The sequence below is a fragment of the Pleurodeles waltl genome, chromosome 2_2 (assembly GCF_031143425.1).
Source record: "Pleurodeles waltl isolate 20211129_DDA chromosome 2_2, aPleWal1.hap1.20221129, whole genome shotgun sequence".
Classification (NCBI taxonomy): domain Eukaryota; kingdom Metazoa; phylum Chordata; class Amphibia; order Caudata; family Salamandridae; genus Pleurodeles; species Pleurodeles waltl.
Window position 1 is genome coordinate 1,200,212,279 of NC_090439.1, and position 25,575 is coordinate 1,200,237,853.

General features: G+C 46.5%; 1 protein-coding gene across 1 annotated transcript in view; it reads right to left on the minus strand.

Annotated features, from left to right (window-relative positions):
- LOC138279442 (vomeronasal type-2 receptor 26-like) overlaps positions 1 to 25,575 on the minus strand; it is a 344,592-nt gene that overhangs the window by 184,301 nt on the left and 134,716 nt on the right. Inside the window, exon 4 of the mRNA XM_069219404.1 lies at positions 21,372 to 21,563. Coding sequence (XP_069075505.1) covers positions 21,372 to 21,563 — 192 coding nt within the window. The remainder of the gene's footprint in view (positions 1 to 21,371; positions 21,564 to 25,575) is intronic.

Consider the following 25,575-nt stretch of genomic DNA (forward strand, 5'->3'; position numbering starts at 1 on the left):
GAACATATACATGCACACTTTTGAGCACTGGGGCCCTGTGTGACAGGGTCCCAGTGACACATACATATAGGCCACAAACTTATGAGCACTGGGGTCCTGACCAGCAGGATCCCAGTGACACATAACAAACGTACTGAAAACATAGTGTTTTCACTATGAGCACTGGGGCCTGGCTATCAGGATCCCAGTGAGACAGTGAAAACAGTGACAAACACGCTGACATACACTCACAAACAGGCCAAAAGTGGGGGTAACAAGGCTAGAAAGAGGCGACTTTCTCACACCCTCTGTATGAACTTTTCTGTTCTCCCTTGTTCTGACCCATTTGTCTGCTTTCTTTCCCAATTCTTGGGGAGAGGTCAGATCCGAGTCCACCAAGTACTGGTGCAACAAATCAGACATACAATTATTAAGAATAATGCTCTCTCAGGATCAAGTTATACAGGATTTCATAATCAGTAACTTTACTGCCATGTAACCACCCCTCCAAGGCCTTCACTGAATGGTCAACAAAGTCTACCCAGTCTTGTGAAGACTCCTTTTTGGTTTCTCTGAACTTCATCCTGTACTGTTCAGTGGTTAAGCCATAACCATCTAGGAGTACATTCTTAAGAACTCTAAAATTATTGGCATCACTTTCCTTCCTATCCCTACTCTTTCCACTAAATGATAGCCATAGGATCCAGTGTGCCAGCAGCACCTCTGTTTCCAAGATGGCAGAGGTCTGGAGCACACTGGAGGAGCTCTGGGCACCTCCCAGGGGAGGTGCAGGTCAGGGGAGTGGTCACTCCCCTTTCCTTTGTCCAGTTTCGCGCCTAAGCAGGGCTGAGGGGTCCCTGAACCGGTGTAGACTGGCTTATGCAGAATTGGGCACATCTGTGCCCAAGAAAGCATTTCCAGAGGCTGGGGGAGGCTACTCCTCCCCTGCCTTCACACCATTTTCCAAAGGGAGAGGGTGTAACACCCCCTCTCTGAGGAAGTCCTTTGTTCTGCCATCCTGGGCCAGGCCTGGCTGGACCCAGGAGGGCAGAAACCTGTCTGAGGGGTTGGCAGCAGCAGCAGCTGCAGTGAAACCCCTGAAAAGGCAGTTTGGCAGTGCCAGGGTCTGTGCTACAGACCACTGGGATCATGGGATTGTGCCATCTATGCCAGGATGGCATAGAGGGGGCAATTCCATGATCATAGACATGTTACATGGCCATATTCGGAGTTACCATTGTGAAGCTACACATAGGTAGTGACCTATGTGTAGTGCACGCATGTAATGGTGTCCCCGCACTCACAAAGTCAGGGAATTTGCCCTGAACAATGTGGGGGCACCTTGGCTAGTGCCAGGGTGCCCACACACTAAGTAACTTTGCACCTAACCTTTACCAGGTAAAGGATAGACATATAGGTGACTTATAAGTTACTTAAGTGCAGTGAAAATGGCTGTGAAATAATGTGTGCATTATTTCACTCAGGCTGCAGTGGCAGGCCTGTGTAAGAATTGTCAGAGCTCCCTATGGGTGGCAAAAGAAATGCTGCAGCCCATAGGGATCTCATGGAACCCCAATACCCTGGGTACCTCAGTACCATATACTAGGGAATTATAAGGGTGTTCCAGTAAGCCAATGTAAATTGGTAAAATTGGTCACTAGCCTGTTAGTGACAATTTGAAAGAAATGAGAGAGCATAACCACTGAGGTTCTGGATAGCAGAGCCTCGTTGAGACAGTTAGTCACTACACAGGTAACACATTCAGGCACACTTATTAGCACTGGGGCCCTGGCTGGCAGGGTCCCAGTGACACATATAACTAAAACAACATATATACAGTGAAAAATGGGGGTAACATGCCAGGCAAGATGGTACTTTCCTACAACAGAGGAAAAGTTTGAAACAACAGAGGGGGATCTGTCCCTAACTGACTGAACCCTAGCAACTTGGCCTCTAGGAATAAAGACGCCCCTACTGTGATGGGAACCTCCATTACTACCAACATTACTGGGTGTCCTGCTAGGGGGCAGATCCTGTTCAGAACCCTCCCTACCTCCCGCAAGGAGACCCCCTGAGTCAGATTGGGAAACTTCTATTAACCTCTTATTTGATGTGCCTGCTTGTGATTCGTCATTTACAACAAGCATGTTAAATAGAAACTCTTTGGTAGGGTTCTTTCCTATCACTAAACCTCTATCTAAGCAGAGACTCCTTAGGCCCCTGTAATTCAAATTGTCATAAGTAGAATTGACCATTTTAAGAGTAGAATCTTCTACAGACATGATAGTAAAAGGTTTAGAAATAGTGAGAAGGAAGAAAAAGTTTCAGGACTTTTTAAAGAACAGAGAAAAAAACTTTTAGTTTAAGAGGAGAAAAGCAAAACTTTTTGGTTAAGTGTACATACACGGAACTGTTTTGTATATTCTTCTTCTTATGAAAAGTACACAGTGACAAAGTGTTAAAGTAGTTACAAGTACTTGTCCCACCGCTGCACAACCATTGTAGGAGGCTGGCCTGGCTTGTAGTGGGTACCAGAGGTACTTACACCTTGTGCCAGGTCCAGTTATCCCTTATTAGTGTAGAAGAGGTGTTTCTATCAGCTTAGGCTGATAGAAGGTAGCTATGGCAAAGCAGCTTAGGCTGAACTAGGAGACATGTAAAGCCCCTACTATACCACTGGTGTCATATGCACAATATCATAAGAAAACACAATACAAAGAGTTACTAAAAATAAAGGTACTTTATTTTTATGACAATATGCCAAAAATATCTCAGTGAGTACCCTCAGTATGAGGATAAGTTATATACACAAGATATATGTACACAAACCAAAATTAGGTAAGGAACAGAAAGAAAAGTAATGCAAACAGTGTAGAATTACAGTAGATTGCAATAGGAGCATATAGGTATAGGGGCAACACAAACCATATACTCCAAAAGTGGAATGCGAACCACAAATGGACCCCAAACCTATGTGAGCTTGTAGAGGGTCGCTGGGACTGTAAGAAAACTGTGTGGGTTAGAAAAATAGCCCACCCAAAGACCCCGAAAGGTAGGTGTAAAGTGCACCTGCTACCCCCAGAGAGCACAGAAGTCGTGATAGGGGGATTCTGCAGGAAAAACAAACACCAGCAATGCAACAACAGTGGATTTCCAGACCTGAGTACCTGTAAGACAAGGGGACCAAGTCCAAGAGTTGCGACAGTGTCGAGAGTGGGCAGGAGCCCAGGAAATGCCAGCTGAGGGTGCAAGGAAGCTGCCACTGGTTGGAAGAAGCTTGGAGATATGCAAGAAAGAAGAGGACTAGGAACTTCCCCTTTGGAGGATGGATGTCCCACGTCACAATGAAGCTTGCAGATGTGTTCCCATGCAGAAAGATTGCAAACAAGCCTTGCTAGCCGCAAGGGTTGTAGTATAGGTTTTTGGGTGCTGCTGTGGCCCAGGAGGGACCAGGATGTCGCCGCTTGGAGGAGGAGACAGAGGGGGCGCCCATCAACTCAGGGAGCCCTCACAGAAGCAGGCAGCACATGCAAAAGTACCTGAACAGGCACTTGGAATTAAAGTGAACCGGAGTCCATGCAAAGTCACAAAAGGGAGTCCCACGATGCTGGAGGACAACTCAGAAGGTTCTGCACTGCAGGAAGGAGTGCTGGGGACCCAAGCTTGGTTGTGCATGAAGGAAATCCTGGAAGAGTGCACAGAGCCGGAGTAGCTGCAAATCACACAGTACCCAGCAATGCAGTCTAGCGTGGGGAGGCAAGGACTTACCGCCACCAAACTTGGACTGAAGAGTCACTGGCTTGTGGTAGTAACTTGGACAGAGTTGCTGAGTTCCAGGGACCACGCTCGTCAGGATGAGAGGGGACCCAGAGGACCAGTGCTGCAGTCTTTTGGTGCCTGCGTTAGCAGGGGGAAGATTCCGTCGACCCACGGGAGATTTCTTTGGAGCTTCTGGTGCAGGGTGAAGGCAGGCTACCCCCAGAGCATGCACCACCAGGAAACAGTCGAGAAAGACAGCAGGATGAGGCACTACAATGTTGCTGGTATTCATCTTGCTACTTTGTTGCGGTTTTGCAGGCATCCTGGAGCAGTCAGCGGTCGATCCTTGGTAGAAGGTGAAGAGGGATATGCTGAGGAACTCTGGTGAGCTCTTGCATTCGTCATCTCAAGAATTCCCCAAAGCAGAGACCCTAAATAGCCAGAAAAGGAGGTTTGGCTATGAAGGATGGAGGATTGGCTACCAAGAGTGGTAAGAACCTATCAGAAGGAGCCTCTGACGTCACCTGCTGGCACTGGCCACTCAGAGCAGTCCAGTGTGCCAGCAACACCTCTGTTTCCAAGATGGCAGAGGTCTGGGACACATTGGAGGAGCTCTGGGCACCACCCCTGGGAGGTACTGGTCAGGGGAGAGGTAACTCCCCTTTCCTTTGTCCAGTTTCGCGCCAGAGCAGGGCTGGGGGATCCCTGAACCGGTGTAGACTGGCTTATGCAGAGATGGGCACCATTTGTGCCCATCAAAGCATTTCCAGAGGCTGGGGGAGGCTACTCCTCCCCAGCCCTTCACACCTATTTCCAAAGGGAGAGGGTGTAACACCCTCTCTCAGAGGAAATCCTTTGTTCTGCCTTCCTGGGCCAGGGCTGCCTGGACCCCAGGGGGGCAGAAACCTGCCTGAGTGGTTGGCAGCAGCAGCAGCTGCAGTGGAGACCCCGGAAATGCAGTTTGGCAGTACCCGGGTTCTGTGCTAGAGACCCGGGGGATCATGGAATTGTCCCCCCATTACCAGACATGTTACATGGCCATGTTCGGAGTTACCATTCTGACACTATACATAGGTAGTGAGCTATGTACAGTGCAGGCGTGTAATGGTGTCCCCGCACTCACAAAGTCTGGGGAATTTGTCCTGAACGATGTGGGGGCACCTTGGCTAGTGCCAGGGTGCCCACACACTAAGTAACTTTGCACCCAACCTTCACCAGGAGGTTCTGGTTAGCCGAGCCTCAGTGAGACAGTTAGTCACTACACAGGTAACACATTCAGGCACACTTATGAGCACTGGGGCCCTGGCTGGCAGGGTCCCAGTGACACATATAACTAAAACAACATATATACAGTGAAAAATGGGGGTAACATGCCAGGCAAGATGGTACTTTCCTACAGGTGGCATCCGGGAGGGGATGGGTCCTGCGCTTTCCACCACCAGCACACACCGCCATGCAGGAAACCGCTGCACTTTGTTACGGACCGTAATATTTCAGGGGGTGTCCTGTTGGTGTGGTGGTGCTGGCGGTGGAAACTGCCTCTGTTACGAAGTTGTCTAGCCCGCCGGTGTCGGATTGCTGCCCGAAATTGGACGGAATATGGCGGTCTTCGAACAGCTTTTCGAAAGACCTCCAAAGTTGTAATGAGCACCTTTGTTAGTAAGGAACTGAATCAATTAATTCACTTTCCTTTCTGCTAAGACAGTTTCAATCACGACTGATGCACTCCCAATGTTTATTCTCTTACCACATCTACATATTTTCCAAAATGGCCAATCTTGTTACATCCCCAACTTTCTTGTACTGAAGTAGGACAGTTGTTAAAGTTGAAAGTGATAACCTTCGAATAAACTGGAATTTAGCCACATGACAAGTCTGATTTCAAGATGTGTTATAAGTACGTCCTTGACCAGACATGAACATTTTCTGAATTGCTGCTACCTGAATCATTAAATAGGAACTTTCAAGTTATTAAGCATTTTTCCATGAACTTTCAATACCTTTGGCAATATGTACAGCCTCATCTAAAGTATGATTTTTACAAGGCAATAGTCTTTCTTCTGCCTTCTTTAAATGTCATATTGAAATGTGTTGATCTCTTAATAGTTGTGAAGTAAAAATCTCAAAGTCACTATATGATGCTAAATCATTTAATGCTGTTAATTAAGAATCACTGGTTCGACTTGTACCCTTGTAAATAAAAATCACACTTATGGACAACTATATTGACCATCCCCTCAAAACAGATTTGAAGCTGCTTCAGAGCCATCTGATATTTATCAATAACTTCATCTTCGGTTGGAGAGCACTCAGGTACACGATCAAATATATTCTGCCCTGTAACACCTAAATGATAGCAAAATAGAGTTGTTTCTGTCTGCTCTAAACTTAAGTCAATCTATAGCTCCTAAATATGCATTCAATGAACAAAATCAAAATCTCTGCATAAAAGCTGGTTCTCTATGATCTTTAAGCAAAGTTGCTTGCTATTGTATTTACAAAGTGCATGCTAAACATAAACTAAAAGCAAAACAGTGCACTTGAAATGTTCATTAAAAATAGCAAGGGACTATGGCAACATATAAAAAAGTGGTTCAACATCAAAGACATTAGAAGTGTGCTCATCGCTGAAAATGCTAAAGATATGTTTGAAGGAGAAGAAGGAGGGAGCAGTCCTGCATCAGGGTTCTCCTCTATATATATATATATATGATGTTCATCCAAAGTGTGCCAATTCCAATGACGCACATAGAAGATGGGATCAATATTGATGTACTAAGTACTCACTGCAAAAGAACCTGCACCAGCACAAGCTGGACCTGAAATATCAGTGATTTTACTGTGGCAAAGGACAATGCTGAACATTTTGTATGTACCAAACCCACACTGTGATTCTGTAACATGGTCCTGAATCGCGATTTGGTTTTAAGAATAAACACAGGAGTGGGATTTGGGGCCTGATTACTACCTTGGCGGATGGATTACTCCATCGCAAATGCGACGGATATCCCGTCCGCTGTATTGTAGTTCAATAGAATACAATGGAATGTGAAGTACGGCGGGTGGGATATCCATGACTGAGTAATTCCCTCCGCCAAGCTTGTAATCAGGCCCTCGGGAAGAACATTTAAAGATCATCCCTTCCGGATTCTTTAGCTCAGCGGTTCCCAACCTTTTGACTTCTGTGGACCCCCATTTTATCATTACTGGAGCACGGGCACCCCCACTAAATCATTATTTGAATCTGGTGACCCCCCTCAGAGTCATTACTGAAAGCTGGGGACCTAATCTGTTAATATTATTTACTTTTCTACGCGGACCCCCTTAGGAGGCTTTGCAGACCCCCGGGGGCCCCCGGACACAGAATGGGAACCCCTGATTTAGCTTATGTGTGAATGTTCTGCAACTGAAATCCGTTGGCAAAACATTAATATTTTACCAGCGATTCAAAAGTTGTTGGGGTGCATTCTCAAACAGGAAGGAGAAACCCATGAACATCTTCTTCTCCGAATGTCAACACAAACATTTTGTCCCACAGGCACTGGTCCCTGGGATCACAGCTTGCTTGTAAGAAATGTACATAAAAGAATTCATTTTTTTTTTAAATGCATCTTTTTTCATATTAGAAAACCAGCTGCATTTGAAAAAAAGATTGCTTTATTTATAAGTAATCCTAGACATTGTGGTCTGCTGACTCCAGGAGGACACCATGCTAGTGATTCTGACCAATCGCAGCGGGTCACAATATATGACTTACCTCATGCATATTAATGAGGTAGGTTGAATCCTGACCCACCATGAATTGTATTAATACATAGGATGGGTCACAAAATACCAAAACAATTTGGTAGAAGACACTGTGCAAATCGAACCTGTTTCTACCAAATTCATTAGAGTAGATTCCAACTAAGAAATCACACATTGCAAATCAGTGTTTGATGAGGTTTACGAATTCGGACACCCCTGCCAAGTACCAAGCATCAGGGGTGAGACTCACACATTTTAATGCTCGTGTCGGCATCACCATGCTAAAATGCATTAGCCAGGGATATGAGAGCTCCTGGTGCCAATGAGGCGCTGCAGTATTCCTGTAAACAATGCGCACCGGATTGCACCAAAACATCTTTCTAAGTCGGGGGGGAGAGCAACACTTGCTGGTACTAAGTGAATAGACAAGGTGGCCATGTGGTTTGTATGGCACAGGCCTGCAGGTGGTCACGTGTGGTTTGTATGGCACAGGCCTGCAGGCCGTCACATGTGGTTTGTATGGCACAGGTGGTCACATGTGGTTTGTATGGCACAGGCCTGCAGGTGGTCACATGTGGTTTGTATGGCACAGGCCTGCAGGTGGTCACGTGTGGTTTGTATGGCACAGGCCTGCAGGTGGTCACATGTGGTTTGTATGGCACAGGTGGTCACATGTGGTTTGTATGGCACAGGCCTGCAGATGGTCACATGTGGTTAGTATGGCACAGGCCTGCAGGTGGTCACATGTGGTTTGTATGGCACAGGCCTGCAGGTGGTCACATGTGGTTTGTATGGCACAGGCCTGCAGGTGGTCACATGTGGTTTGTATGGCACAGGCCTGCAGGTGGTCGCATGTGGTTTGTATGGCACAGGTGGTCACATGTGGTTTGTATGCCACAGGCCTGCAGGTGGTCACATGTGGTTTGCAGGCGGTCATATGTGGTTTGTATGGCACAGGCCAGCAGGTGGTCACATGTGGTTTGCAGGCGGTCACATGTGGTTTGTATGGCACAGGCCTGCAGGCGGTCACATGTGGTTTGTATGGCACAGGGCTGCAGGTGGTCACATGTGGTTTGTATGGCACAGGCCTGCAGGTGGTCACATGTGCTTTGCAGGCGGTCACATGTGGTTTGTATGGCACAGGGCTGCAGGTGGTCACATGTGGTTTGTATGGAACAGGCCTGCAGGTAGTCACATGTGGTTTGCAGGTTGTCACATGTGGTTTGTATGGCACAGGCCTGCAGGTGGTCACATGTGGTATGTATGGCACAGGCCTGCAGGTGGTCACATGTGGTTTGCAGGTGGTCACATGTGGTTTGCAGGCGGTGACATGTGGTTTGTATGGCACAGGCCTGCAGGCGGTCACATGTGGTTTGTATGGCACAGGCCTGCAGGTAGTCACATGTGGTTTGTATGGCACAGGCCTGCAGGTGGTCACATGTGGTTTGCAGGCGGTCACATGTGGTTTGTATGGCACAGGCCTGCAGGTGGTGCATGTGGTTTGTATGGCACAGGCCTGCAGGTGGTCACATGTGGTTTGCAGGCGGTCACGTGTTTTGTATGGCACAGGCCTGCAGGTGGTCACATCTGGTTTGCAGGTGGTGGCCTGCAGGTAGTCACATGTGGTTTGCAGGTGGTCACATGTGGTTTCTATGGCACAGGCCTGCAGGTGGTCACATGTGGTTTGCAGGTGGTCACATGTGGTTTGTATGGCACAGGCCTGCAGGTGGTCACATGTGGTTTGCAGGCGGTCACATGTGGTTTGTATGGCACAGGCCTGCAGGTGGTCACATGTGGTTTGTATGGCACAGGCCTGCAGGTGGTCACATGTGGTTTGCAGGTGGTCACATGTGGTTTGTATGGCACAGGCCTGCAGGTGGTTATTGACCATCCAAGGCCACCAAAAGTGACCTCCTCAGCCGGGAGCGAGTCCGGCACAAGCCACTCTCTGAGGGTACGGAGGGTAGTGTGAGGTGCCGGAATGGTCCCTTTAAAGATGTGACCACCAGTGGAACTGCTGCATATAATACCCCTGCACACACTTTACACTGATAGAGAAGTACTCAGAGGGAGACGCTCTCTTCACTTAGTCTCAACATTTTGAAGCACAAACTTCTGTTTCAATCCCATCCACTGTGATACATAAAAGAATTAGAAGAACATTAATATGATAGTTTATTACCTGTTTTTCTTAATATACTGAATTCTATTTCATCATTAGGAATGCTTCAGAGGGTTAAATGATTCAGCACCTGCTGGCTTTCAATTAACCTTTTTGGTCAATCAATCAGGATTTACAAAGAGCGGCAAATCAATGGTGAGGATCTCTAATATCTAATGTGTAGCGCTTAGAGGAGGAGACTTACTACAGAGCAACAATTGGCCTGGATGGGGGCGGGCTCACACCGCGCATCATTACACCCCGTGTGAGTCTATATGTATTACACTCTACTCTATTACACCTCCAACGGTGGAAAACATGAGGGATCTAGCTTGACCCACCACTGGGGGAGTGAACCTTCAGACATGCAGGCATTAGAATTTACCAGCTCACTGTCACCTTGAGTTAGATTGATGGACTCTTTTACGTTAGAAACCTGCGATCTCCGCAGGGGTGGATGTGTGTGCAATCAGAGAGAAGCAGAATTCCAACCTGGTTGGTGGAGTGGGAAATGAGATTTGTGTATTTATAGTGCTATGAGATACCAGCTTGCAACTGAATAACTGAATACTGCACTATGAACATGCAACTCATTATATTAAAATACAGCAGTAGGTCAGGTTAGGATGTTCCAGCAGTTTCAAGATCTTTTTAGACCTCATTACCTAAAAGGGTGTAATATCTCATACTTACCTTTTTCTGTGAACTTCATTGCTTGGTTTTACTCATGAGAAAGATTCACTCTAGGGGGCAGATGTACAAAGCATTTTTCTCACAAGGAAAAATGATTTTTTCCAATGTACAGAAGGCAAAATGTGCCACAATAACTTGTTACTGAATGTGAGAAGGTAGCCTCTTTCTAGCCTTGTTACCCCCACTTTTGGCCTGTTTGTGAGTGTATGTCAGGGTGTTTGTCACTGTTTTCACTGTCTCACTGGGATCCTGATAGCCAGGCCTCAGTGCTCATAGTGAAAACACTATGGTTTCAGTATGTTTGTTATGTGTCACTGGGATCCTGCTGGTCAGGACCCCAGTGCTCATAGGTTTGTGGCCTATATGTATGTGTCACTGGGACCCTGTCACACAGGGCCCCAGTGCTCATAGGTGTGCATGTATATGTTCCCTGTGTGGTGCCTAACTGTCTCACTGAGGCTCTGCTAACCAGAACCTCAGTGGTTATGCTCTCTCATTACTTTCAAATTGTCACTAACAGGCTAGTGACCAATTTTACCAATTTACATTGGCTTACTGGAACACCCTTATAATTCCCTAGTATATGGTACTGAGGTCCCAGGGTATTGGGGTTCCAGGAGATCCCTATGGGCTGCAGCATTTCTTTTGCCACCCATAGGGAGCTCTGACAATTCTTACACAGGTCTGCCACTGCAGCCTGAGTGAAATAACGTCCACGTTATTTCACAGCCATTTTACACTGCACTTAAGTAACTTATAAGTCACCTATATGTCTAACCTTTACCTGGTAAAGGTTAGGTGCAAAGTTACTTAGTGTGAGGGCACCCTGGCACTAGCCAAGGTGCCCCCACATTGTTCAGAGCCAATTCACTGAACTTTGTGAGTGCGGGGAGACCATTACACGCGTGCACTACATATAGGTCACTACCTATATGTGGCTTCACCATGGTAACTCCGAATATGGCCATGTAACATGTCTATGATCATGGAATTGCCCCCTCTATGCCATCCTGGCATTGTTGGTACAATTCCATGATCCCAGTGGTCTGTAGCACAGACCCTGGTACTGCCAGACTGCCCTTCCTGGGGTTTCACTGCAGCTGCTGCTGCTGCCAACCCCTCAGACAGGCAGCTGCCCTCCTGGGGTCCAGCCAGGCCTGGCCCAGGATGGCAGAACAAAGAACTTCCTCTGAGAGAGGGTGTGACACCCTCTCCCTTTGGAAAATGGTGTGAAGGCAGGGGAGGAGTAGCCTCCCCCAGCCTCTGGAAATGCTTTGTTGGGCACAGATGTGCCCAATTCTGCATAAGCCAGTCTACACCGGTTCAGGGACCCCTTAGCCCCTGCTCTGGCGCGAAACTGGACAAAGGAAAGGGGAGTGACCACTCCCCTGACCTGCACCTCCCCTGGGAGGTGTCCAGAGCTCCTCCAGTGTGCTCCAGACCTCTGCCATCTTGGAAACAGAGGTGCTGCTGGCACACTGGACTGCTCTGAGTGGCCAGTGCCACCAGGTGACGTCAGAGACTCCTTGTGATAGGCTCCTTCAGGTGTTAGTAGCCTTTCCTCTCTCCTAGGTAGCCAAACCCTCTTTTCTGGCTATTTAGGGTCTCTGTCTCTGGGGAAACTTTAGATAACGAATGCATGAGCTCAGCCGAGTTCCTCTGCATCTCCCTCTTCACCTTCTGATAAGGAATCGACCGCTGACCGCGCTGGAAGCCTGCAAACCTGCAACATAGTAGCAAAGACGACTACTGCAACTCTGTAACGCTGATCCTGCCGCCTTCTCGACTGTTTTCCTGCTTGTGCATGCTGTGGGGGTAGTCTGCCTCCTCTCTGCACCAGAAGCTCCGAAGAAATCTCCCGTGGGTCGACGGAATCTTCCCCCTGCAACCGCAGGCACCAAAAAGCTGCATTACCGGTCCCTTGGGTCTCCTCTCAGCACGACGAGCGAGGTCGCTCGAATCCAGCGACACCGTCCAAGTGACCCCCACAGTCCAGTGACTCTTCAGCCCAAGTTTGGTGGAGGTAAGTCCTTGCCTCACCTCGCTGGGCTGCATTGCTGGGAACCGCGACTTTGCAAGCTTCTCCGGCCCCTGTGCACTTCCGGCGGAAATCCTGTGTGCACAGCCAAGCCTGGGTCCACGGCACTCTAACCTGCATTGCACGACTTTCTAAGTTGGTCTCCGGCGACGTGGGACTCCTTTGTGCAACTTCGGCGAGCACCGTTTCATGCATCCCCGTAGTGCCTGTTTCTGGCACTTCTCCGGGTGCTACCTGCTTCAGTGAGGGCTCTTTGTCTTGCTCGACGTCCCCTCTCTCTGCAGGTCTAATTTGCGACCTCCTGGTCCCTCCTGGGCCCCAGCAGCGTCCAAAAACGCCAAACGCACGATTTGCGTGTAGCAAGGCTTGTTGGCGTCCATCCGGCGGGAAAACACTTCTGCACGACTCTCCAAGGCGTGGGGGATCCATCCTCCAAAGGGGAAGTCTCTAGCCCTTGTCGTTCCTGCAGTATTCACAGTTCTTCAGCCTAGTAAGAGCTTCTTTGCACCAACCGCTGGCATTTCTTGGGCATCTGCCCATCTCCGAGCTGCTTGTGACTTTTGGACTTGGTCCCCTTGTTCCACAGGTACCTTCAGACAGGAATCCATCGTTGTTGCATTGCTGATTTGTGTTTTCCTTGCATTCTCCCTCTAACACGACTATTTTGTCCTTAGGGGAACTTTGGTGCACTTTGCACTCACTTTTCAGGGTCTTGGGGAGGGTTATTTTTCTAACTCTCACTATTTTCTAATAGTCCCAGCGACCCTCTACAAGGTCACATAGGTTTGGGGTCCATTCGTGGTTCGCATTCCACTTTTGGAGTATATGGTTTGTGTTGCCCCTATCCCTATGTTTCCCCATTGCATCCTATTGTAACTATACATTGTTTGCACTGTTTTCTAAGACTATACTGCATATTTTTGCTATTGTGTATATATATCTTGTGTATATTTCCTATCCTCTCACTGAGGGTACACTCTAAGATACTTTGGCATATTGTCATAAAAATAAAGTACCTTTATTTTTAGTATAACTGTGTATTGTGTTTTCTTATGATATTGTGCATATGACACTAAGTGGTACTGTAGTAGCTTCACACGTCTCCTAGTTCAGCCTGAGCTGCTCTGCTAAGCTACCATTATCTATCAGCCTAAGCTGCTAGACACCCTATACACTAATAAGGGATAACTGGGCCTGGTGCAAGGTGCAAGTACCCCTTGGTACTCACTACAAGCCAGTCCAGCCTCCTACGTTGGTTGTGCAGTGGTGGGATAAGTGCTTGAGACTACTTACCACTCTTGTCATTGTACTTTTCATAAGAGAAAAATATACAAAACAAGGTCAGTGTATATACACATAGCCAAAAAGTTTTGCATTTCCTCTTTTCACTCTTTTCTAAGTGCTGAAAAGTACTTCTAAACTTTCAAAAAGTTCTTAAAAGTTTAAAAAGTTTTTTTTCTGTCTTTCCAAAAAGTTCTGAAAACTTTTTTCTCTTTGTCTATCACTTTAACTCTCTCTAAAAATGTCTGGCACAGGCCAAAAAGTTGAACTGTCCAAACTTGCATATGATCACCTTAGCTGGAAAGGAGCAAGGAGTCTCTGCATAGAGAGAGGTTTGAGTGTAGGGAAGAATCCTTCCTTAGAACTGTTAATTAATATGCTTAGAGTACAGGATAAGGCCATAAGTGCCCAATCTGTAGAAAAAGTAGCTAATGGTTCTCAATCTGATCCAGGGACTCCCCCAGGAAAAGGTTCAGGAAAGAAACTTCTCAGCCTGCCCATTACTAGACAGTCTAGCATAGTTGGTACAGAGGTTGAATCACATCATACTGATGATGTGCTCTCACATTATACTGGTAGCCAAGCTGTTAGGGTGCCCTCTGTAAGGGACAGGTCTCCTTCTGTTCATTCCCATCATACCTCTGTATCTAGAAATGTCCCTCCCACCCACCCTGATGACAGATTGTTGGAAAGGGAGCTCAATAGATTGAGAGTGGAACAAACCAGACTGAAGCTCAAGAAGCAACAGCTGGATTTGGATAGACAGTCTTTAGAAATAGAGAGGGAAAGACAGAAGTTGGGTTTAGATACCCATGGTGGCAGCAGCAGTATTCCCCATAGTCATCCTGCAAAAGAGCATGATTCCAGGAATCTGCACAAGATAGTTCCCCCTTATAAGGAGGGGGATGACATTAACAAGTGGTTTGCTGCACTTGAGAGGGCCTGTGCTGTACAGGATGTCCCTCAAAGGCAGTGGGCTGCTATCCTATGGCTATCATTTAGTGGAAAGGGTAGGGATAGACTCCTTACTGTGAAAGAAAGTGATGCCAACAATTTTACAGTTCTTAAGAATGCACTCCTGGATGGTTATGGCTTAACCACTGAACAGTACAGGATAAAGTTCAGAGAGACCAAAAAGGAGTATTCACAAGACTGGGTTGATTTCATTGACCATTCAGTGAAGGCCTTGGAGGGGTGGTTACATGGCAGTAAAGTTACTGATTATGAAAGCCTGTATAACACAATCCTGAGAGAGCATATACTTAATAATTGTGTGTCTGATTTGTTGCACCAGTACCTGGTAGACTCTGATCTGACCTCTCCCCAAGAATTGGGAAAGAAGGCAGACAAATGGGTCAGAACAAGGGTGAACAGAAAAGTTCATACAGGGGGTGACAAAGATGGCAATAAGAAGAAAGATGGTGAAAAATCTCAAGATAAGCATGGGGATAAGGGTAAAACCAAAGATCCCACTTCAAATCTTAAACACTCTTCAGAGGGTGGGGATAAAACAAATTCTTCCTCTTCTTCCCAACCTGCACACATTAAAAAGCCTTGGTGCTTTGTGTGTAAAAACAGAGGCCATAGGCCAGGGGATAAGTCCTGTCCAGGTAAACCCCCTGAGCCTACCACCACTAATACATCAAGCTCTAGTGCCCCTAGCAGTAGTGATACTAGTGGTGGGACTGCTGGCAACAGTCAAGCAAAGGGTGTAGTTGGGTTCACTTATGGGTCCATAGTGGAAACTGATGTAATCAGTCCCAAGACAGTTTCTGTCACACCTAGTGGCATTGGCCTTGCCACACTGGCTGCTTGTCCCCTTACAATGGATAAGTACAGGCAGACAGTTTCAATAAATGGTGTTGAGGCCTTGGCCTACAGGGACACAGGTGCCAGTTTCACTTTGGTGACTGAAAACCTAGTGCCTCCTGAACAACACATCATTGGACAACAGTATAAGATTATTGATGTCCATAACTCCACTAAGTTTCTTCCCTTAGCTATAATTCAGTTTAGTTGGGGTGGAGTTACTGGCCCTAAGCAGGTGGTGGTATCACCTAGCTTACCTGTAGACTGTCTCTTAGGTAATGACCTAGAGGCCTCAGGTTGGGCTGATGTAGAGTTTTATGCCCATGCAGCCATGCTGGGCATCCCTGAGGAATTGTTCCCTCTCATTTCAAGTGAAATGAAAAAGCAAAGGAGAGAAGGCCTGAAAACTCAGGATCCCTCTCCAGCAACAGGTAAAAAGGGTATCACAGTATCCCCTAACCACCCTACCATTCAGGATACTATTCCTGTGGTGGGAGAAACCTCTCCTGGGGTGGCACCTGTTCCAAGGGAATCATCAGCTGGCAAAGCTGGACTCCCTGAGGTGGAAGTACCTCTCTGTGGGATAACTAACATTGGTGAGAAAAAGAGCACCATTTTAGTTAACATGGAGCATCCCTCCAACCCTCCCAGAGAAACTTTAGTGCAGAAACTCTGCACTGCCTCACAACACTTAGGACAGCATCCCTGCCCTAGTGTGGAGCTGATAGGACAGCATCCCTGCCCTGCTCCAACCCAAGAGAAACAGCATCCCTGTTCTCTCTTCCAGCCATATGGACAAAGTTTTTGCCCAGCTATGGCTTTTCTGAGACAGCATCCCTGTCTGGCATTTCCATCACTACAAATAGGTTCAGTGGACAATTCCCACTGCTCTAAACTAAAACTTACTGATAGAAACTCTGAAAATACATCTTCACATTGTTGCTTAGCTTAAAAACTTCAAACAGGGTGGTTTACATCCCCACAGGGAAGTAACCATATAGTGGATGATAAAGGGAGTAACCAGTCTATTGCAGAGCTACTCTCTACTTATCACCACTTAGACAATAAAGTCTCAACTGGCCAAGGTTAGCCTTATTGTCCTTCGTTTGGGGGGGGGTTGTGTGAGAAGGTAGCCTCTTTCTAGCCTTGTTACCCCCACTTTTGGCCTGTTTGTGAGTGTATGTCAGGGTGTTTGTCACTGTTTTCACTGTCTCACTGGGATCCTGATAGCCAGGCCTCAGTGCTCATAGTGAAAACACTATGGTTTCAGTATGTTTGTTATGTGTCACTGGGATCCTGCTGGTCAGGACCCCAGTGCTCATAGGTTTGTGGCCTATATGTATGTGTCACTGGGACCCTGTCACACAGGGCCCCAGTGCTCATAGGTGTGCATGTATATGTTCCCTGTGTGGTGCCTAACTGTCTCACTGAGGCTCTGCTAACCAGAACCTCAGTGGTTATGCTCTCTCATTACTTTCAAATTGTCACTAACAGGCTAGTGACCAATTTTACCAATTTACATTGGCTTACTGGAACACCCTTATAATTCCCTAGTATATGGTACTGAGGTCCCAGGGTATTGGGGTTCCAGGAGATCCCTATGGGCTGCAGCATTTCTTTTGCCACCCATAGGGAGCTCTGACAATTCTTACACAGGTCTGCCACTGCAGCCTGAGTGAAATAACGTCCACGTTATTTCACAGCCATTTTACACTGCACTTAAGTAACTTATAAGTCACCTATATGTCTAACCTTTACCTGGTAAAGGTTAGGTGCAAAGTTACTTAGTGTGAGGGCACCCTGGCACTAGCCAAGGTGCCCCCACATTGTTCAGAGCCAATTCACTGAACTTTGTGAGTGCGGGGAGACCATTACACGCGTGCACTACATATAGGTCACTACCTATATGTGGCTTCACCATGGTAACTCCGAATATGGCCATGTAACATGTCTATGATCATGGAATTGCCCCCTCTATGCCATCCTGGCATTGTTGGTACAATTCCATGATCCCAGTGGTCTGTAGCACAGACCCTGGTACTGCCAGACTGCCCTTCCTGGGGTTTCACTGCAGCTGCTGCTGCTGCCAACCCCTCAGACAGGCAGCTGCCCTCCTGGGGTCCAGCCAGGCCTGGCCCAGGATGGCAGAACAAAGAACTTCCTCTGAGAGAGGGTGTGACACCCTCTCCCTTTGGAAAATGGTGTGAAGGCAGGGGAGGAGTAGCCTCCCCCAGCCTCTGGAAATGCTTTGTTGGGCACAGATGTGCCCAATTCTGCATAAGCCAGTCTACACCGGTTCAGGGACCCCTTAGCCCCTGCTCTGGCGCGAAACTGGACAAAGGAAAGGGGAGTGACCACTCCCCTGACCTGCACCTCCCCTGGGAGGTGTCCAGAGCTCCTCCAGTGTGCTCCAGACCTCTGCCATCTTGGAAACAGAGGTGCTGCTGGCACACTGGACTGCTCTGAGTGGCCAGTGCCACCAGGTGACGTCAGAGACTCCTTGTGATAGGCTCCTTCAGGTGTTAGTAGCCTTTCCTCTCTCCTAGGTAGCCAAACCCTCTTTTCTGGCTATTTAGGGTCTCTGTCTCTGGGGAAACTTTAGATAACGAATGCATGAGCTCAGCCGAGTTCCTCTGCATCTCCCTCTTCACCTTCTGATAAGGAATCGACCGCTGACCGCGCTGGAAGCCTGCAAACCTGCAACATAGTAGCAAAGACGACTACTGCAACTCTGTAACGCTGATCCTGCCGCCTTCTCGACTGTTTTCCTGCTTGTGCATGCTGTGGGGGTAGTCTGCCTCCTCTCTGCACCAGAAGCTCCGAAGAAATCTCCCGTGGGTCGACGGAATCTTCCCCCTGCAACCGCAGGCACCAAAAAGCTGCATTACCGGTCCCTTGGGTCTCCTCTCAGCACGACGAGCGAGGTCCCTCGAATCCAGCGACACCGTCCAAGTGACCCCCACAGTCCAGTGACTCTTCAGCCCAAGTTTGGTGGAGGTAAGTCCTTGCCTCACCTCGCTGGGCTGCATTGCTGGGAACCGCGACTTTGCAAGCTTCTCCGGCCCCTGTGCACTTCCGGCGGAAATCCTGTGTGCACAGCCAAGCCTGGGTCCACGGCAGTCTAACCTGCATTGCACGACTTTCTAAGTTGGTCTCCGGCGACGTGGGACTCCTTTGTGCAACTTCGGCGAGCACCGTTTCACGCATCCCCGTAGTGCCTGTTTCTGGCACTTCTCCGGGTGCTACCTGCTTCAGTGAGGGCTCTTTGTCTTGATCGACGTCCCCTCTCTCTGCAGGTCTAATTTGCGACCTCCTGGTCCCTCCTGGGCCCCAGCAGCGTCCAAAAACGCCAAACGCACGATTTGCGTGTAGCAAGGCTTGTTGGCGTCCATCCGGCGGGAAAACACTTCTGCACGACTCTCCAAGGCGTGGGGGATCCATCCTCCAAAGGGGAAGTCTCTAGCCCTTGTCGTTCCTGCAGTATTCACAGTTCTTCAGCCTAGTAAGAGCTTCTTTGCACCAACCGCTGGCATTTCTTGGGCATCTGCCCATCTCCGAGCTGCTTGTGACTTTTGGACTTGGTCCCCTTGTTCCACAGGTACCTTCAGACAGGAATCCATCGTTGTTGCATTGCTGATTTGTGTTTTCCTTGCATTCTCCCTCTAACACGACTATTTTGTCCTTAGGGGAACTTTGGTGCACTTTGCACTCACTTTTCAGGGTCTTGGGGAGGGTTATTTTTCTAACTCTCACTATTTTCTAATAGTCCCAGCGACCCTCTACAAGGTCACATAGGTTTGGGGTCCATTCGTGGTTCGCATTCCACTTTTGGAGTATATGGTTTGTGTTGCCCCTATCCCTATGTTTCCCCATTGCATCCTATTGTAACTATACATTGTTTGCACTGTTTTCTAAGACTATACTGCATATTTTTGCTATTGTGTATATATATCTTGTGTATATTTCCTATCCTCTCACTGAGGGTACACTCTAAGATACTTTGGCATATTGTCATAAAAATAAAGTACCTTTATTTTTAGTATAACTGTGTATTGTGTTTTCTTATGATATTGTGCATATGACACTAAGTGGTACTGTAGTAGCTTCACACGTCTCCTAGTTCAGCCTGAGCTGCTCTGCTAAGCTACCATTATCTATCAGCCTAAGCTGCTAGACACCCTATACACTAATAAGGGATAACTGGGCCTGGTGCAAGGTGCAAGTACCCCTTGGTACTCACTACAAGCCAGTCCAGCCTCCTACACTGAATTGCTTTTGCAATTCGATATTAGGAAGGGAAGTGTTTGGGGCGTCCATTCCTAACACTGAGTTGCATTGGTATGTGTGAATCTTTTGTAACTTAAATGAGGTTGCAAAATATTCACATTTTAATGCGTCTTAAAGGAGGTAGTAATCCGTTCACAATTGGGAAGGTGTAAACATTTTTAAGAGCAGGCAGTGATCCTAAGGACCACTGCCTGCTCTTAAAAATGAAAAGAAAACCTTTCTGTTTTCTTCATGAAATGCATCCTGTTTTTATTTAAGGAAAATGGGCTGCATTTAAAAAAAAATGCTTTATTGGAAAAGCAATCACCCACATGGTGGGCTGCTGATCTCAGCAAGTCACTATCCCTGTGATTCCTGCTATTCACAGTGCAAAGTTAGACTTACCTCATGAATATTAATGAGGTAGGTCTATTTGCAAACTAATGCGACATGCACAATGTGTCAAAGACACATTAATACATGAATGTTTGTGATTTCCTAATTCTGAATCACAAACATTTGCAAATATGATATTGCAAAGCCAAATATACTGACATCTGGCCCTTTGTGTGACACATTCAGCAGTTGAATGTCACTTATAAGTGCCTTGAAACCATGCAAATGACACACATATCTGAAAACTTGGCAGCTATGCTTCAGTAAATTCACTAATCTGCTGCTCAAAAAGCACGCACTGCTATTGTGACCACTAGCATAACGAGAGCTATTTTGTGTGCAGATGTGCTCCTCTTGAGAGGGCAAGATGCCGCCACTCACAGTGAGGTTAACCAATGGGTAAACTGGGCTGGCCCACTACCCCATGCTGTAGTGGTCAGAACACAAATGTGAAAGACACAACAACGTACCAATAGATGAAGAGAACTATTTGTAAACAAGTATATTACATGTGTAATTGTAATATATTCAAAAGGTCTTGGCTAACGTGAGACCTAAAAGGGTAGGAGTCGCATCTCTGTCTCCATTTTGCATGTGATGCATTTTTACCTTCCACGGCTTTTGTTCCTTCATTAAGCTCCAAGCAGCACCTCCTGATCCTGGTCTGGGATCAGATGAGTACATGTTATGTAACGCGTGTGTCAATAAGTAGGCAGCAGTATGAATCGAATTTATCTGACTATAGTTGATGTTCTGATATCCTTTCAACATTTCAAATGTCTCTTTTCCTGAACAATAAACATCAGATGGAATGTCTGTCTCATTGATATTTTTTTTATCCATTAGAAGACACCGAAAATTCATCTCCCATAGATTTTTCAGGGCTGTATCACTTGGAAACTTTGATGGGGTAACATCATGGAGAAAATCTTTAAATCCCTTAATTTCTTCTTTTTGGATTAGAAATGCCAGACTTCCATGAAATAAATTTATCATAAATTTATACTCAAAAAAATTAGATATGGCCAATGACAAAATCCAGGTTTTAGGGGGCAGTGTTTCCCATTCAGAGCTGGTGAAATAATGGATAGCGTTTAGTGAACTGCAGTAGAGAATGATGACCTGCGCCGTTGATGCCCTCACAGTCTCTATGACTCTACCCAGGTCCAGGGGGTCAGCGCTAGAGAGGTAAGGGGGAATCATATGGAAAAAGTCGATGCAGCCTCCGACCTGGCCAATCACCTCTCTAAGTTCTCGCAGCGCTAGCTCCCCGCTGTCATCATCCGTTGTCAGGATCCCCACCCAGGTCCACCCGAAATGTCTCAACAGCTGAGCAACTCCAATGAAGAAGGAGAGCTCGCTTGGGACGGTCCGGTAAAAAGATGGAAATCTCAATCTGTCACTGAGTACAGGGTCCTGAGCCCCATAACTGATCTGCAAAGAAGAAAGAAATGAGGCAAGAACAGTGAGATGAAATCTGGCAACACTGAGAAAGAAAGGTGTAGTTGTCAAAAAAGAAAATCTGAATAAACAGGGCTGAAACCATGAATATAATATCATGGTGTGTTGGATAGATTAGGGCATTATTTAGGCCCAGATTAATAATGATAACTTACACTTGTAAGTAACTTTACACCTCTGAGTAAATTTACAATTTTTTTAGTATTCACAAACTCAAAGTGCAAGTAACTTGTAAAAACAAACAACAGTAGTGAATCCACCACAGGACATGGCCAAGAATTGGTCGTACAACACCCTCCACCAGCAAATAATGGAGGGAGGGACTTAAAATAAAACCCCATAGGAAATAATGTTGAATGAAATTAAAGTATTTAAAATATTTAAAAATATAAATAAACATCCCTTATTACAATAAATATATATAAATATTGAACATATTTATTAATTTGTATATAAAATAATTTAATAATGTAGTCAATAATGTAACAAAACATTTTATTAATGATAGTTAAATATTCTCCATTAACTTTACACCACTCTCAATAATGATTAATATGCATGAAAATATTTTAATGGTAAGATGTTTTTCATTTAAAAGTCATAAAATAATTGTATTTCTACGTCATATTCCACTAATCTAGGGAAATATGTTGAATTATTTTTCTGAAATTCGCAGCAAAAAAGATACCCATCAAAAGAAAAATAAATAGTTTAATGTGCATTTATCATTTAAATTAGTGTATTTTAATAATAACTATTAAACATGTACACTGTTTACATTTTTTAACATTAATTCATATGGATTTGTATTTTAACTATTTCATACTTCTATTTAATTTACCATTGTTTCCTTAGTGGTATTCTTTTAGGGTCCTACCTCCATTGTTTTCTATGGAAGAGTGTTGGAATGCCAGTGGTTGTGGATGGACACATGCAGTGCTAAACATACTACTCGTTTTTTAATCGAGTCTGCTTGACCATGAACTTGTGCTTGGGCTCTTGCTTGCAAGACTTCTGTGTTCATTAATGGGCTTGGAACCCACCCTTCGCTTGCCATTCGTTGGCATGATTGTCACTCTTCATTACTGTATTCTAATGGGGCAGCGCTTGCCATGAGTCACTTTTGTTTCTTTCTGTGGAGTTTGGATCAAGCGCAGATTAATTTAGTTTGATTAGTGTCCCTGCACTGTCCATCCCCTGCTCACACTGTGATTCAGGTGCTATGAGCACAGACTGGTACTGCCAAACTGCCTTTCCTGGGGTTACACTGCAGCTGCTGCTGCTGCCAACCCCACAACCAACAACACACTCCTCCCCTGCCTTCACACCATTTTCCAAAGGGAGAGGGTGTAACACCCCCTCTCTGAGGAAGTCCTTTGTTCTGCCATCCTCGGCCAGGCCTGGCTGGACCCCAGGAGGGCAGAAGCCGGTCTGTGGGGTTGGCAGCAGCAGCAGCTGCAGTGTAACCCCAGGAAAGGCAGTTTGGCAGTACCAGGGTCTGTGCTACAGACCACTGGGAGCATGGAATTGTGCCAACTATGCCAGGATGGTATAGAGGGGGCAATTCCATGATCTTAGACATGTTACATTGCCATATTCGGAGTTACCATTGTGAAGCTACACATAGGTAGTGACCTATGTGTAGTGCACGCATATAATGGTGTCTCCAGCACTCACAAAGTCGGGGAATTTGCCCTGAACAATGTGGGGGCACCTTGGCTAGTGCCAGGGTGCCCACACACTAAGTAACTTTGCACCTAACCTTTACCAGATAAAGGTTAGACATATAGGTGACTTCTAAGTTACTTAAGTGCAGTGAAAATGGCTGTGAAATAATGTGGGCACTATTTCACTCAGGCTGCAGTGGCAGGCCTGTGTAAGAATTGTCAGAGCTCCCTATGGGTGGCAAAAGAAATGCTGCAGCCCATAGGGATCTCCTGGAACCCCAATACCCTGGGTACCTTAGTACCATATACTAGGGAATTATAAGGGTGTTCCAGTAAGCCAATGTGAATTGGTAAAATTGGTCAATAGCCTGTTAGTGACAATTTAAAAGTAATGAGAGAGCATAACCACTGAGGTTCTGGTTAGCAGAGCCTCAGTGAGACAGTTAGGCACTACACAGGGAACATATACATGCACACTTTTGAGCACTGGGGCCCTGTGTGACAGGGTCCCAGTGACACATACATATAGGCCACAAACTTATGAGCACTGGGGTCCTGACCAGCAGGATCCCAGTGACACATAACAAACGTACTGAAAACATAGTGTTTTCACTATGAGCACTGGGGCCTGGCTATCAGGATCCCAGTGAGACAGTGAAAACAGTGACAAACACGCTGACATACACTCACAAACAGGCCAAAAGTGGGGGTAACAAGGCTAGAAAGAGGCGACTTTCTCACACCCTCTGTATGAACTTTTCTGTTCTCCCTTGTTCTGACCCATTTGTCTGCTTTCTTTCCCAATTCTTGGGGAGAGGTCAGATCCGAGTCCACCAAGTACTGGTGCAACAAATCAGACACACAATTATTAAGAATAATGCTCTCTCAGGATCAAGTTATACAGGATTTCATAATCAGTAACTTTACTGCCATGTAACTACCCCTCCAAGGCCTTCACTGAATGGTCAACAAAGTCTACCCAGTCTTGTGAAGACTCCTTTTTGGTTTCTCTGAACTTCATCCTGTACTGTTCAGTGGTTAAGCCATAACCATCTAGGAGTACATTCTTAAGAACTCTAAAATTATTGGCATCACTTTCCTTCCTATCCCTACTCTTTCCACTAAATGATAGCCATAGGATCCAGTGTGCCAGCAGCACCTCTGTTTCCAAGATGGCAGAGGTCTGGAGCACACTGGAGGAGCTCTGGGCACCTCCCAGGGGAGGTGCAGGTCAGGGGAGTGGTCACTCCCCTTTCCTTTGTCCAGTTTCGCGCCTAAGCAGGGCTGAGGGGTCCCTGAACCGGTGTAGACTGGCTTATGCAGAATTGGGCACATCTGTGCCCAAGAAAGCATTTCCAGAGGCTGGGGGAGGCTACTCCTCCCCTGCCTTCACACCATTTTCCAAAGGGAGAGGGTGTAACACCCCCTCTCTGAGGAAGTCCTTTGTTCTGCCATCCTGGGCCAGGCCTGGCTGGACCCAGGAGGGCAGAAACCTGTCTGAGGGGTTGGCAGCAGCAGCAGCTGCAGTGAAACCCCTGAAAAGGCAGTTTGGCAGTGCCAGGGTCTGTGCTACAGACCACTGGGATCATGGGATTGTGCCATCTATGCCAGGATGGCATAGAGGGGGCAATTCCATGATCATAGACATGTTACATGGCCATATTCGGAGTTACCATTGTGAAGCTACACATAGGTAGTGACCTATGTGTAGTGCACGCATGTAATGGTGTCCCCGCACTCACAAAGTCAGGGAATTTGCCCTGAACAATGTGGGGGCACCTTGGCTAGTGCCAGGGTGCCCACACACTAAGTAACTTTGCACCTAACCTTTACCAGGTAAAGGATAGACATATAGGTGACTTATAAGTTACTTAAGTGCAGTGAAAATGGCTGTGAAATAATGTGTGCATTATTTCACTCAGGCTGCAGTGGCAGGCCTGTGTAAGAATTGTCAGAGCTCCCTATGGGTGGCAAAAGAAATGCTGCAGCCCATAGGGATCTCATGGAACCCCAATACCCTGGGTACCTCAGTACCATATACTAGGGAATTATAAGGGTGTTCCAGTAAGCCAATGTAAATTGGTAAAATTGGTCACTAGCCTGTTAGTGACAATTTGAAAGAAATGAGAGAGCATAACCACTGAGGTTCTGGATAGCAGAGCCTCGTTGAGACAGTTAGTCACTACACAGGTAACACATTCAGGCACACTTATTAGCACTGGGGCCCTGGCTGGCAGGGTCCCAGTGACACATATAACTAAAACAACATATATACAGTGAAAAATGGGGGTAACATGCCAGGCAAGATGGTACTTTCC